At 54.8% G+C, this 15,633-nt stretch overlaps 1 protein-coding gene across 1 annotated transcript in view; it reads right to left on the bottom strand.

The window, feature by feature from the left end:
- The window catches only part of GCC2 (GRIP and coiled-coil domain containing 2), a 161,177-nt gene extending 157,322 nt beyond the window's left edge, over positions 1 to 3,855 (bottom strand). Inside the window, exon 1 of the mRNA XM_075336449.1 lies at positions 3,776 to 3,855. Within this exon, the coding sequence (XP_075192564.1) occupies positions 3,776 to 3,781 (6 nt within the window). The 5' untranslated portion in view covers positions 3,782 to 3,855. The remainder of the gene's footprint in view (positions 1 to 3,775) is intronic.
- Between the last annotated feature and the right edge of the window lie 11,778 nt (positions 3,856 to 15,633).

The following is a 15,633-nucleotide window of genomic DNA, read 5'->3' on the forward strand; positions in this document are numbered from 1 at the left end:
GTAATGCAGTGTGGGGACGTCACACTGCGTGGGGGAGGTAATGCAGTGTGGGCACGTCACACTGCGTGGGGGGGTAATGCAGTGTGGGCACGTCACACTGCGTGGGGGGGGGGTAATGCAGTGTGGGCACGTCACACTGCGTGGGGGGGGTTAATGCAGTGTGGGCACGTCACACTGCGTGGGGGGCTAATGCAGTGTGGGCACGTCACACTGCGTGGGGGGGCTAATGCAGTGTGGGCACGTCACACTGCGTGGGGGGGCTAATGCAGTGTGGGCACGTCACACTGCGTGGGGGGGTAATGCAGTGTGGGCACATCACACTGCGTGGGGGGGGTAATGCAGTGTGGGCGCGTCACACTGTGGGGGGGGTAATGCAGTGTGGGCGCGTCACACTGTGGGGGGGGGGGTAATGCACACTGTGTGGGGGGGTAATGCAGTGTGGGCACGTCACACTGTGTGGGGGGTAATGCAGTGTGGGCACGTCACACTGTGTGGGGGGGGGGGTAATGCAGTGTGGGCACGTCACACTGTGTGGGGGGGGGTAATGCAGTGTGGGCACGTCACACTGTGTGGGGGGGGTAATGCAGTGTGGGGACGTCACACTGTGTGGGGGGGTAATGCAGTGTGGGGACGGTCACACTGTGGGGGGGGTAATGCAGTGTGGGGACGGTCACACTGTGGGGGGGTAATGCAGTGTGGGGACGTCACACTGTGTGGGGGGGTAATGCAGTGTGGGGACGTCACACTGTGTGGGGGGGTAATGCAGTGTGGGGACGTCACACTGTGTGTGTGTGGGGGGTAATGCAGTGTGGGGACGTCACACTGTGTGTGTGGGGGATAATGCAGTGTGGGGACGTCACACTGTGTGGGGGAGGTAATGCAGTGTGGGCACGTCACACTGCGTGGGGGGGTAATGCAGTGTGGGCACGTCACACTGCGTGGGGGGGGTAATGCAGTGTGGGCACGTCACACTGCGTGGGGGGGGGTAATGCAGTGTGGGCACGTCACACTGCGTGGGGGGGCTAATGCAGTGTGGGCACGTCACACTGCGTGGGGGGGCTAATGCAGTGTGGGCACGTCACACTGCGTGGGGGGGGCTAATGCAGTGTGGGCACGTCACACTGCGTGGGGGGGTAATGCAGTGTGGGCACATCACACTGCGTGGGGGGGTAATGCAGTGTGGGCACATCACACTGCGTGGGGGGGGTAATGCAGTGTGGGCGCGTCACACTGTGGGGGGGGGTAATGCAGTGTGGGCGCGTCACACTGTGGGGGGGGGTAATGCACACTGTGTGGGGGGGTAATGCAGTGTGGGCACGTCACACTGTGTGGGGGGTAATGCAGTGTGGGCACGTCACACTGTGTGGGGGGGGGTAATGCAGTGTGGGCACGTCACACTGTGTGGGGGGGGGTAATGCAGTGTGGGCACGTCACACTGTGTGGGGGGGGTAATGCAGTGTGGGGACGTCACACTGTGTGGGGGGGGTAATGCAGTGTGGGGACGTCACACTGTGTGGGGGGGGGTAATGCAGTGTGGGGACGTCACACTGTGTGGGGGGGTCATGCAGTGTGGGGACGTCACACTGTGTGGGGGGGTCATGCAGTGTGGGGACGTCACACTGTGTGGGGGGGTCATGCAGTGTGGGGACGTCACACTGTGTGGGGGGGTCATGCAGTGTGGGGACGTCACACTGTGTGGGGGGGTCATGCAGTGTGGGGACGTCACACTGTGTGGGGGGGGTCATGCAGTGTGGGGACGTCACACTGTGTGGGGGGGTCATGCAGTGTGGGGATGTCACACTGTGTGGGGGGGTCATGCAGTGTGGGGATGTCACACTGTGTGGGGGGGTCATGCAGTGTGGGGACGTCACACTGTGGGGGGATAATGCAGTGTGGGGACGTCACACTGTGTGGGGGGGTCATGCAGTGTGGGGATGTCACACTGTGTGGGGGGGGGTCATGCAGTGTGGGGATGTCACACTGTGTGGGGGGGGGTCATGCAGTGTGGGGACGTCACACTGTCGGGGGATAATGCAGTGTGGGGACGTCACACTGTGTGGGGGGGGTAATGCAGTGTGGGGACGTCACACTGTGTGTGGGGGGGGGGGTAATGCAGTGTGGGGACATCACACTGTGTGGGGGGGTAATGCAGTGTGGGGACGTCACACTGTGTGGGAGGTAACGTAGTGTGGGGACGTCACACTGTGTGGGGGGGTAATGCAGTGTGGGGACGGTCACACTGTGGGGGGGGTAATGCAGTGTGGGGACGTCACACTGTGTGGGGGGGGTAATGCAGTGTGGGGACGTCACACTGTGTGGGGGGTAATGCAGTGTGGGGACGTCACACTGTTAGGGGGGGTAATGCAGTGTGGGGACGTCACACTGTGTGGGGGGGTAATGCAGTGTGGGGACGTCACACTGTGTGGGGGGGTAATGCAGTGTGGGGACGTCACACTGTGTGGGGGGGGGTAATGCAGTGTGGGGACGTCACACTGTGTGGGGGGGGGGTAATGCAGTGTGGGGACGTCACACTGTGTGGGGGGGGTAATGCAGTGTGGGGACGTCACACTGTGTGGGGGGGGGTAATGCAGTGTGGGGACGTCACACTGTGTGGGGGGGTAATGCAATGTGGGGACGTCACACTGTGTGGGGGGGTAATGCAGTGTAGGGGCGTCACACTGTGTGGGGGGTGTAATGTAGTGTGGGGACGTCACACTGTGTGGGGGGTGTAATGTAGTGTGGGGACGTCACACTGAGGGGGGGGGGTAATGTAGTGTGTGTGGGGGGGGTAATGTAGTGTGGGGACGTCACACTGAGTGGGGGGGTAATGTAGTGTGTGGGGGGGGTAATGTAGTGTGGGGACGTCACACTGAGTGGGGGGGTAATGTAGTGTGTGGGGGGGGGTAATGTAGTGTGTGAGGGGGTAATGTAGTGTGTGTGGGGGGGTAATGTAGTGTGTGGGGGGGGTAATGTAGTGTGTGAGGGGGTAATGTAGTGTGTGAGGGGGTAATGTAGTGTGTGGGGGGGGTAATGTAGTGTGTGAGGGGGGTAATGTAGTGTGTGAGGGGGTAATGTAGTGTGTGAGGGGGTAATGTAGTGTGTGGGGGGGGTAATGTAGTGTGTGGGGGGGGTAATGTAGTGTGTGGGGGGGGTAATGTAGTGTGTGGGTGGGGTAATGTAGTGTGTGAGGGGGTAATGTAGTGTGTGGGGGGGGTAATGTAGTGTGTGAGGGGGTAATGTAGTGTGTGGGGGGGGGTAATGTAGTGTGTGGGGGGGGTAATGTAGTGTGTGGGGGGGGTAATGTAGTGTGTGGGGGGGGTAATGTAGTGTGTGGGGGGGGTAATGTAGTGTGTGGGGGGGGTAATGTAGTGTGTGGGGGGGTAATGTAGTGTGTGGGGGGGGTAATGTAGTGTGTGGGGGGGGTAATGTAGTGTGTGGGGGGGGGTAATGTAGTGTGTGGGGGGGGGTAATGTAGTGTGGGGACGTCACACTGTCTGGAATAGCTTAGATACACAGCTCAGCTCCTCAGTAATGGACTTCATTCCGTGACCCGTGGTGCACAGTGCTCTCAGCAGTACCACACATACGCTCAGATACACAGCTCAGCGCCCCAGTGACCACAGGGCAGGGATGAGCTGTGCAGCCCCCACACATGATAACATGTATTCTAGACACAGCTGCTCCCGGACACAGTCCATTCACACAGCGGCCATGTTGCCGAGTACGCGCCCACAGCACAGCTCCTCCGTCTGAAGCAACAGCCCGACATTCTCACCTCCATTTCCGCAACTGTTCGTACGATGGTTTCTAGATTCTACCTGGAAGAAGGACCTTTGCTGACGTCGCGATCATGTGATCAGTCACATGACGGGGCGGAGTTAGGCCCTGTGCCGTGCTGGATTGTGCCTTGTGTGAACACGTGACTCGGCAGAACAGGTTCTCACCTGGCCCCGGCAGGTCTGGCTTGTAGTGGGCAGGGCAGGGTCGCCAACAAGGCTTTTTCTTTTTTCATAGACAATATTTATTATGGACACGTAGGAAAAGCAGATAATGAGTGCTACATGTCACAGCCAATTATTCCAATATGAAGATACCAGCTGCATCCCCTGTGCACTGTAGAATGATAATTACAGCCAGAATCATCTGGAAAAGTTTCTTCAGGTTCACAATAAATCACAGACACTTTAAAGGGATTGTCCACTACTTTCACATTGATGGATTCTCCTTAGGACTGACACGCCCACCAGGGCTGTGGGGCACTCGGAACCGGGCCGGTTCTATTGGGAGATCACGGTGGCAGGGCCCGCTCCGTGACCCTGGCGGTGTTGTTTAAAACGTGGGAAAGATGTGGGGAATATTTACAGGGGATAATGAGTCGTGACGCCACCTGTGGCATTTGGTAATATATGGCCGACGCTGCAGAATAGGACCGCTGGGGTAGATGGAGATGCAGCTAGGATGGTACAGCTCCCACAGATGGAGTGGGCCCCAGGGCAGCCGCACGTAGTCTTTAGCAGATGAAGTCTTTGAACAGCGCGGAGCTGGCGGCGCAGATAATCCAGGACACAGGGGATGCTGTCATTAGCTCTTCACTCACAGTTGGGAGTTCCAGGTTATCACGGCCAGCCAGTCAAACACCCCCAGCCCCGGATTGACCATAGGGCAAGTCTGGCAAATGCCAGATGGGCCTTTTCCTGTAGTGGGCCGGTCCCTGTAGTGGGCCGGTCCCTGTAGTGGGCCGCTCTCTGCTGTCACTGCCGCTCTGCTCAGCAGTGTGCAAGCCAGGCACTGCCATGCGCATACTAGCTGCAGCAGGACCAGGAGGCAGCGCACTGTGCTATGCCGGCCCTACTGTGTGCTGTGTGCCCGGCATGCATACGCTGCTGAGGAGCGCGGCATTGGCTGTGACGGTGATTGCAGCTTCCTCCTTCCTATTCAAATGTATTTGCGTCTTTCAGACGCAAATACATTTGAACAGTGCGCTGGGACTGGGCCTCACCCCCGACATGCTTGTATCTTTGTCCCTTATCCTGGTATATAGTATATAGCCCCATCCATTTTTTTTTGCTGTTTCGTATATTTGTGCTACAAATACCATTATAGATTTATTCAGCCTTGCATCGCTGGGGTCCTGGTTTCAAATCCCACCAAGGACACCATCTGCAAGGAGTTTGTATGTTCTCCCTGTGTTTGCGTGGGTTTCTTCCTCCGGGGATCTCCGGTTTCCTCCCAAACTCCAAAGACATACTGATAGGGGATGTAGATTGTGAGCTCCAATGGGGACAGTGTTCTGATGTATGTAAAGCGCTGTAGAATTAATAGCACTATATAAGTGAATAAATATTATTATTCATTTTGCATATAAAAATTGGATTTGTTTTTTTAATGGTACACAAGTTTTGGAAATTTTAAGAGGTTTTTTGGGTGATTTCAGTATTTTATCAGTAAAAATGAAACACATGTACACATTCATTTATTCACATAAATGCAGACTTATACACTATATGTATTTTTATATCCTGTATATGTGAGCATTTTGTACACACTGTATACACAAAGAAATAAGAAAGTTACCGTGTTTTTCCAAAAATAAGACACTGTCTTATATTTTTTTGCCCCCCAAAAAAGCACTAGGGCTTATTTTTGGAGGAGGTCTTATTCTTGGAGAAACACGGTTGGGGGTAAGTTTACCCTCCAAAAAAGCAGACCCCCCACTTCCCAGGAGACTCAAGGCCCAGTCACACTAAACAACTTACCAGCGATCCCAACAACGATCAAACCTGATAGGGATCGCTGGTAAGTTGCTAGGAGGTTGCTGGTGAGATGTCACACTGCGACGCTCCAGCGATCCCACCAGCAACCTGACCTGGCAGGGATCGCTGCAGCGTGGCTACACCAGTTGCTGGTGAGCTCACCAGCAACCAGTGTCCAGCCCCCAGCGCCGCGTGGAAGATGCTGCGCTTGGTAACTAAGGTAAATATCGGGTAACCAACCCGATATTTACCTTTTCTTACCAGCGTACGCAGCTACACGTGCAGAGAGCAGGGAGCAGCGCACACCGTTTAGCGGTGGCTCCCTGCTCTCCTAGTTACAGCACACATCGGGTTAATTACCCGATGTGTGCTGCAGCTACATGTGCACAGAGCAGGGAGCAGCGCACACCGCTTAGCGCTGGCTCCCTGCTCTCCTAGTTACAGCACACATCGAGTTAATTACCCGATGTGTACTGCAGCTAAATGTGCACAGAGCAGGGAGCAGCGCACAATGCTTAGCGCTGGCTCCCTGCTCTCCTAGCTACAGCACACATTGGGTTAATTACCCGATGTGTGCTGTAGCTACATGTGCACAGAGCAGGGAGCAGCGCACACCGCTTAGCGCTGGCTCCCTGCTCTCCTAGCTACAGTACACATGGGGTTAATTACCCGATGTGTACTCTGCTACACGTGCAAGAAGCAGGAGCCGGCACTGACAGTGAGAGCGGAGGAGGCTGGTAACGAAGGTAAATATCGGGTAACCAAGGACAGGGCTTCTTGGTTACCCGATGTTTACCGTGGTTACCAGTGTCCGCAGAAGCCGGCTCCTGCTGCCTGCACATTCAGTTGTTGCTCTCGCTGTCACACACAGCGATCTGTGCTTCACAGCGGGACAGCAACAACTAAAAAATGGCCCAGGACATTCAGCAACAACCAACGACCTCACAGCAGGGGCCAGGTTGTTGCTGGATGTCACACTAAGCAACATCACTAGCAACATCGCTGTTACGTCACAAAAGTTGTTCGTTAGCAGCGATGTTGCTAGCGATGTTGCTTAGTGTGACGGGGCCTTCATACTCACCAGACCAGGACGTCTGCATGGTTCCAAGGTCCTCCTGTGAGCTCCGGTCGGTGCTGCACGCCGTCCTACCCTGCTGCTAGCTGACACGCTGACACACACAGCAGATCGCAGGCACACACAGCAGATCACACACAGCAGATCGCAGGCACACACAGCCGATCACAGATACACAGCCGATCGCAGAGATACACAGCCGATCGCAGAGATACACAGCCGATCGCAGAGATACACAGCCGATCGCAGATATACACAGCAGATCACACACAGCAGATCACAGGCACACACAGCCATCACAGATACACACATCCGATCGGAGGCACACACAGCCGATCACAGGCACACACAGCCGATCACAGATACACACATCCGATCGCAGGCACACACAGCCGATCACAGATACACACATCCAATCGCAGGCACACACAGCCGATCACAGATACACACATCCGATCACAGGCACACACAGCCGAACGCAGACACACACAGCCGAACGCAGACACACACAGCCGATCGCAGAAAAACACAGCCGATCGCAGACACACACACAGCCGATTGCAGACACACACAGCAGATCACACACACACATCACATCACATCCAGCACTTACGGCAGCAGGGAATGAAGCAAGTCACGTGTCCGGCCGCAGGTTCTGTTCGTTACGCTCCACTGCACTGCATCTCAGGATTCTCCCGGCGAGAAGAGATCGGTGTCGCTGGATGAGGTGAGTGTGTATGTGATCCGATGTGTGTGCGATCCGATGTTTGTGTGTGTGTGTGATTTGATGTTTGCGTGTGATCCGATGTTTGTGTGTGCGATCTGCTTATGTGTGTGTAGTGGGTGAGCATACCCCTACTGGAGGGAGCTGAGATAACCCGGAATTGTAATTAATAAAAATGTTTTACTTTTATTATTGTATATTGTGATAGGGCACCCCTAGTGGCCGGGTGGGACGGCTGTCGCCACCGGGGAGGAGGAGTCGGCTGAATGATAGGGGAATAGTTGTGTGTGTGTGGGTTGTTGGATCCGGGACGGAAGAGTGTGAACATCGAGGGGCAGAGTGTGTGAGCGGGACCAGCAGGGGGCGCCGGAGAGTAAGGAGTGGAACGAAACCTCAGGGTGTGAAGCAACTGGTGTGGGTCCGGTGTGCATGAAACCAAAGAGTGGGAGCCCGGCGAAGTGGAGTACCCCGGGCACATCCCCACCAGAGGGTGCGTTAGGGCAGGCTGCCCCCAGCTCCACCGAAAGTGCCTGATTTTACTGCCGGATCGTGTTGTACAACAAAGGATGTCGTTTGTAACCAGCACCCTTTGTCTGAAGATCGTTTGTACATCGTCCGGCGAATGCACAAGCACACTCTGCCCCACCGAGTCAGTTCCCGACCTTGAGGTAGTGGTGAAGCCAGGGACAAGCCTGAAAACTACCGCCACGACTACAAGGCCGGAGGCTTCCCTGGCTCATCATTACATGTGGCGTAGTCGGCAGGATGCGAATTCCCTGCCAGGAACCCAAGAAGCCGGAGATCAAGTGGTGCCGAGTGCACCGGATCCGGGCTATGAGAGAAGATTTCCAGTCCCATGGTGGGAGGAAGAAGTGCCCAAGGCGTTGGATCGGGAACAAGATGGCGGCAAGATGGCCGCCGTCTGTGAAGCTGAGGAAGAAAGGGCGCGAAAAATTGGCGCCAAAAGAAGAGCCTGGGGCTGGCCGGTGCCGAAGAAGAAGCACAGAGTACTCCGCCCAAAGAGGGGAGGCGCCAGTCCCAGGGCACGAAGAAAGAAACATGAAGTGGGCGGTGTTTTGAAGAAAAAGGAGAACCGCCGCGGAGGAGTCAAGATGATGTGTGAGGCTGGGGGTGGAGCATGCCCAAGAGCGGGAAACATAGGCCCGCCTCCACTTCCTCCAGTCTCAGCATCGACTCCGCCGCCATTACTAGCGACATTGCAAGACAAAGAGATGGAGACCTCCGGCCAACAACAGGAACTCGCCACCGCCATGGCCCTGACTAGCCTAGGCCGGGAGCGTCCCAAGCACGCTGCCGCAGCAGAAGTGCCCTTACTGGATATCCCGACCGTGCCAGGAGGCCCAGCACGTCCGGAGAAAGTGACCTGGCTGACCACCTGGAACGCGACAACCGGAGGCACTACCACGGAGGTACGGGCAACTTATGCCACCCAGCTACCGGTGGGGAACCGGCCCCTGGGGATTACTTATTCCCCCTTGGAGACACCTCAGCCCGTCGCCACAGCCGCAGCACCATCTGTCCCCGTGCGGGAGCCGGCCGAAGTGATTGCTGAGAGGCTGGAACAAGACCACCGGGGCTTCTTTTGGGACCCTGTGACCCCGTCTCCCACATTGCACCCAAGGGCTCCGTCTCCGGTACCAGATCCCGTCCAAGAGCGGCTGCTTGCGGAGACCGTCGTCCGGGAAATGATGTCCGGGCCCGGCGCTGAGGAGCTGGCCCTGCAATTCACCTCTGGTATAGTGGTGAAATTCAACCAGCAGGAGGGCTATGGGTTTATCCGGGAAGCGAGTACCGGAGATGACTATTTTTATAATCGGGTACACCTGGACGTGGAGGGTCTACCGAAGCGGCTTCACACACTTTATCCGGGTGAGAAAGTGCAGTTTTTACCCGAGGCGGGAAGCCGCGGCCTTTTCGCGGTTGGAGTGACCCGGATGCCGACCGCCCGGGAAGCGGCCCAATGGCAACAGGAGCTGGAATGGGAGGAGCACCAGGAACGGCGACGGAACCCGCCAAAACCGATGTCGACCGATGCCTCCCAGTCCAGGCGCACCTTGGCGGTCACACCGGAGGTACAGTCTGGCCTGACAGCTGACCCGGAAAAGAGCACCCCGGTGGTGGCGGTCAATCAGAGCGTTACCAATCGCCCGGTAATTGTCCTGGATGTGCCGCAACCCGTGACTCAACCACCCCGGGTAGCGCCTCCATCACCCCCGGCGGGGACTGAAGAGGCCACGCCATCAGAGACCCCCTACGCTCCTGTGTCTTTCCGGAGGGTACGCCGACAACCAGGGCAGACCCTGGGCGATTACATCCAGGCGCAAACTGCCGAATGGAAGCGGTCCTGGCCTCCGGAGTAGATCACCTCAGACGGCTTGTATGAAGACCGGTATTGTTGATTGACCGGCAGAAGTTTGTGTTCCAGTTGCTAAAGCCCGGAGAGAGTTCGCTGTCAGACTGAGTCGGGGACTCCTCCGCAGGGCGAAGAGTTTGCAGTTTGTTACCAGTTTTACATGCCTGTTGCTTGCCATCAAAGACCGGGAGCGCTGTTAAGCCTCCGGGCGCCATCTAAGACCGGGAGCACTGCTAAGCCTCCGGGCGCCAGCAAAGACCGGGAGCGCTGTAAAGCCTCCGGGCGCCAGCAAAGACCGGGAGCGCCGCCGAAGACCGAGCGCTGGACTGGTGCCCCTTTTCCTTGTACAGGCCGCCTGTTGTGGACTGGGCTGAAGGTTATCACCATGATATGTTTGTTTTTACAGTTTATGTGTTTATAGATAGAGCCTTGCCGGGAGGCTCGGATTTTAAGAGGGGAGGCGTGTAGTGGGTGAACATACCCCTACTGGAGGGAGCTGAGATAACCCGGAATTGTAATTAATAAAAATGTTTTACTTTTATTATTGTATATTGTGATAGGGCACCCCTAGTGGCCGGGTGGGACGGCTGTCGCCACCGGGGAGGAGGAGTCGGCTGAATGATAGGGGAATAGTTGTGTGTGTGTGGGTTGTTGGATCCGGGACGGAAGAGTGTGAACATCGAGGGGCAGAGTGTGTGAGCGGGACCAGCAGGGGGCGCCGGAGAGTAAGGAGTGGAACGAAACCTCAGGGTGTGAAGCAACTGGTGTGGGTCCGGTGTGCATGAAACCAAAGAGTGGGAGCCCGGCGAAGTGGAGTACCCCGGGCACATCCCCACCAGAGGGTGCGTTAGGGCAGGCTGCCCCCAGCTCCACCGAAAGTGCCTGATTTTACTGCCGGATCGTGTTGTACAATAAAGGATGTCGTTTGTAACCAGCACCCTTTGTCTGAAGATCGTTTGTACATCGTCCGGCGAATGCACAAGCACACTCTGCCCCACCAAGTCAGTTCCCGACCTTGAGGTAGTGGTGAAGCCAGGGACAAGCCTGAAAACTACCGCCACGACTACAAGGCCGGAGGCTTCCCTGGCTCATCATTACATGTGCGATCTGACTGTGTGTGCGATCTGATGTTTGTGTGTGAGATCTGATTGTGTGTGTGTGTGTGTGAGATCTGATTGTGTGTGTGTGTGTGTGTGTGTGTGAGAGCTGATGAATGCGGGTGTGTGATCACTGCAGGTCCTGCTGCTCAGTGTCGGGTGAGTGTAATTTCCGGGTGCCGCTGTGTATAATGAAGTGTTCTGCAGTATCTGTAACTTTTTTAGTTGCACGGACACTTCATTATTGATCCGCGACTAGGGCTTATTTTCGGGGGTGGGCTTATATTTAAGCCTTTCTCCGAAAATGCTGAAAATCCCTCCTAGGGCTTATTTTTGGGGGAGGTCTTATTTTTGGAAAAACACGGTAGATCTCTCACAGCAAACTCTATGAAATTGTTGACACCCTGTCACCATCACAGGACAGATGTGAGGCATGCATGTTATATCATCAGCTACAGGGCAGTGTTGGAGGGGGGTAGGAGAGTGCAGCTGTGAGGGGCAAATAGAAAAAAGCAGCTTTTAGTAGGGTGAAGTATAGAAGAGGGTAGTGGGGCTATAGACTAGTGATGGGCAGTCCGGCTCTTTTTGGTGATCCGGTTCCCATGGCTCTGCTCACCAAAAAGAGCCGGATCTTTCAGCTCGTTCTCGGCTCCTTATTCACCCCAGGTGAACACATATTTAAGATTATAGTAACGCCGCCAAACCCCCGCCCACCCGCGGCTAAACCCCGCCCACTCACAAGCGGCCAATTAGATTGCTGAGTAGGCGGAGTTTAGCTGTGGGTGGGCGGGGTTTTGACAGCGAAAAGAGCCGTTTAGATATTTTAGTGGCTCACACTGGTGATCCGGCTCCTGTCGTTCACAGCAGGGAGCCAGATCTTTGTGTGGGATAGTTCGCGACCGACACATCACTACTATAGACATCATTCAGGGAGCTCCAGCACTCACTTCAGGTCGCATTGTGCTCCTTTAGTCTGCTAGTGCTGACTATAAAGCTATGGCAGTGCAGAACAGAGGGACACATCTCCTTAGAAGTTTTTCAGTTTTTCATATTTCTGCAGCACTCATTGCACAGGTCTGAGACTCCACAGCAGGCCTTGCCGGTAGGTGGGGCTCACTGCTGGTGGACTGAGGTTACTGCTTGTGGGCTCGGCTTACTGCTGTGAGGTGTAGGAGCAGTGAGTGCAATACAGGGGATGGCTGGGCTGAGGACGAGAGGAACATTCAGCTTTTCTACCCTCTTCTGATGGATGGAGAGGGGCGGAGCTTAAATTGGAACATACATCATATGCAGGGGTGGGATTCAGCCAGTTCTGTCCGGTTCGGGAGAACCAGTTGTTAAAAAAGCATCCGGTTTCCCGAAACCGGCAAGAAACAGCTCCGGCGATCCGATTCCTTGTATTCATTTGTGTTAGTGTCTTTAAGACTCTAACACAAATTAATCCCTGTACCTCTGCGCCGCACGTCCGGGTTCAGTGGAGCCTGTCTGCTCCCTGAACCGGCGTGCAGCGACGTGCTGACGCTGCAGAGAGGTCACGGCAGTGTGAAGAGGTAGCTCCTCCTACTGCCGACCGGGAGCGTCAGTGTGCAGAGTGCCGCGGAGGAGGACGGAAGACAGAGGAGAGGCCGCCGGTGCTGGGAGCAGGTAAGCGCTCAGTGAGCCGAAGATGCAGGGAGAGGAGCCGCATAAGATGGCAGCTATATGGGGAGAGGAAACCACATAAAATGGCAGCTATATGGGGAGAGGAGACCACATAAGATGGCAGCTATATGGGGAGAGGGGCCACATAAGATGGGAGCTATATGGGGAAAGGAGACCACATAAGATGGGAGCTATATGGGGAGAGGGGCCACATAAGATGAGAGCTATATGGGGAAAAGAGACCACATAAGATGGCAGGTATATGGGGAAAGGAGACAACATAAGATGGGAGCTATATGGGGAGAGGGGTCACATAAGATGGGAGCTATATAGGGAGAGGGGCCACATAAGATGGGAGCTATATGGGGAGAGGCCACATTAAGATGGCAGCTATATGGGGAAAGGAGACCACATAAGATTGGAGCTATATGTGGAGAGGAGACCACATAAGATGGGAGCAATATGGGGAAAGGAGACCACATAAGATGGGAGCTATATGGGGAGAGGGGCCACATAAGATGGGAGCTATATGGGGAAAGGAGACCACATAAGATGGGAGCTATATGGGAAGAGGGGCCACATAAGATGGGAGCTATATATGGAGAGGGGCCACATAAGATGTGAGCTATATGGGGAAAGGAGACCACATAAGATGGGAGCTATATGGGGAAAGGAGACAACATAAGATGGGAGCTATATGGGGAGAGGGGTCACATAAGATGGGAGCTATATAGGGAGAGGGGCCACATAAGATGGGAGCTATATGGGGAGAGGCCACATTAAGATGGCAGCTATATGGGGAAAGGAGACCACATAAGATTGGAGCTATATGTGGAGAGGAGACCACATAAGATGGGAGCTATATGGGGAAAGGAGACCACATAAGATGGGAGCTATATGGGAAGAGGGGCCACATAAGATGGGAGCTATATATGGAGAGGGGCCACATAAGATGTGAGCTATATGGGGAAAGGAGACCACATAAGATGGGAGCTATATGGGGAAAAGAGACCACATAAGATGGGAGCTATATGGGGAAAGGAGACCACATAAGATTGGAGCTATATGGGGAAAGAAGACCACATAAGATGGCAGCTATATGGGGAAAGGAGACCACATAAGATGGGAGCTATATAGGGAGAGGGGCCACATAAGATGGGAGCTATATGGGGAGAGGGGCGACATTAAGATGGCAGCTATATGGGGAAAGGAGACCACATAAGATTGGAGCTATATGTGAAGAGGAGACCACATAAGATGGGAGCTATATGGGGAAAGGAGACCACATAAGATGGGAGATATATGGGGAGAGGGGCCACATAAGATGTTAGCTATATGGCGAGAGGAGCCGCATAAGATGGCAGCTATATGGGGAGAGGAGACCACATAAGATGGTAGCTATATGGGGAGAGGAGACCACATAAGATGGCAGCTATATGGGGATAGGAGACCACATAAGATGGCAGATATATGGGGAGAGGAAACCACATAAAATGGCAGCTATATGGGGAGAGGGACCACATATGATGGCAGCTATATGGGGAAAGGAGATCACATAAGATGGGAGCTATATGGGGAGAGGGGCCACATAAGATGGGAGCTATATAGGGAGAGGGGCCTCATAAGATGGTAGCTATATGGGCAAAGGAGACCACATAAGATGGGAGCTATATGGGGAAAGGAGACCACATACGATGGGAGCTATATGGGGAGAGGGGCCACATAAGATGGGAGCTATATAGGGAGAGGGGCCACATAAGATGGGAGCTATATGAGGAGAGGGGCCACATTAAGATGGCAGCTATATGGGGAAAGGAGACCACATAAGATTGGAGCTATATGGGGAGAGGAGACCACATAAGATGGGAGCTATATGGGGAAAGGAGACCACATAAGATGGGAGCTATATGGGGAGAGGGGCCACATAAGATGGGAGCTATATAGGGAGAGGGGCCTCATAAGATGGGAGCTATATGGGGAGAGGGGCCACATTAAGATGGCAGCTATATGGGGAAAGGAGACCACATAAGATATATGGGAAAAGAAGTTGTATGGCACAGGATCTGCAGTGGAAAAGGAGCACATGGGATGAGATCTGCTGGGGAAAGAGGCCATAATGGGATGAGATTTGCAGGGAAAGAGGCCATAATGGGATGGCATCTCCAGGGGAAAGAGGCCATAATGAGATGGCATCTGCAGGGGAAAGAGGCCATAATGGGATGGGATCTGCAGGGGAAAGAGGCCATAGTGGGATGGGATCTGCAGGGGAAAGAGGCCATAATGGGATGATATCTGCAGGGGGAAAGAGGCCATAATGGGATGGGATCTGCAGGGGAAAGAGGCCATAATGGGATGGGATCTGCAGGGGGAAAGAGGCCATAATGGGAGGGGATCTGCAGGGGAAAGAGGCCATAATGGGATGGGATCTGCAGGGGGAAAGAGGCCATAATGGGAGGGGATCTGCAGGGGGAAAGAGGCCATAATGGGATCTGCAGGGGGAAAGAGGCCATAATGGGATGGGATCTGCAGGGGGAAAGAGGCCATAATGGGATGGGATCTGCAGGGGGAAAGCAGCCACATGGGATGGGATCTGCAGGGGAAAGAGACCACATGGGATGGGATCTGTAGGGGGAAAGAGGCCATAATGGGATGATATCTGCAGGGGGAAAGAGGCCATAATGGGATGGGATCTGCAGGGGGAAAGCGGCCATAATGGGATGGGATCTGCAGGGGGAAAGAGGCCATATTGGGATGGGATCTGCAGGAGAAAGAGGCCATAATGGGATGGGATCTGCAGGGGGAAAGGGGCCATAATGGGATGGGATCTGCAGGGGGAAAGAGGCCATGATGGGATGGGATCTGCAGGGGAAAGAGACCACATGGGATGGGATCTGTAGGGGGAAAGAGACCACATGGGATGGGATCTGTAGGGGGAAAGCAGCCACATGGGATGGGATCTGCAGGGGAAA

This window comes from Anomaloglossus baeobatrachus, chromosome 2, assembly GCF_048569485.1.
Source record: "Anomaloglossus baeobatrachus isolate aAnoBae1 chromosome 2, aAnoBae1.hap1, whole genome shotgun sequence".
In the NCBI taxonomy this organism is placed as follows: Eukaryota; Metazoa; Chordata; class Amphibia; order Anura; family Aromobatidae; genus Anomaloglossus; species Anomaloglossus baeobatrachus.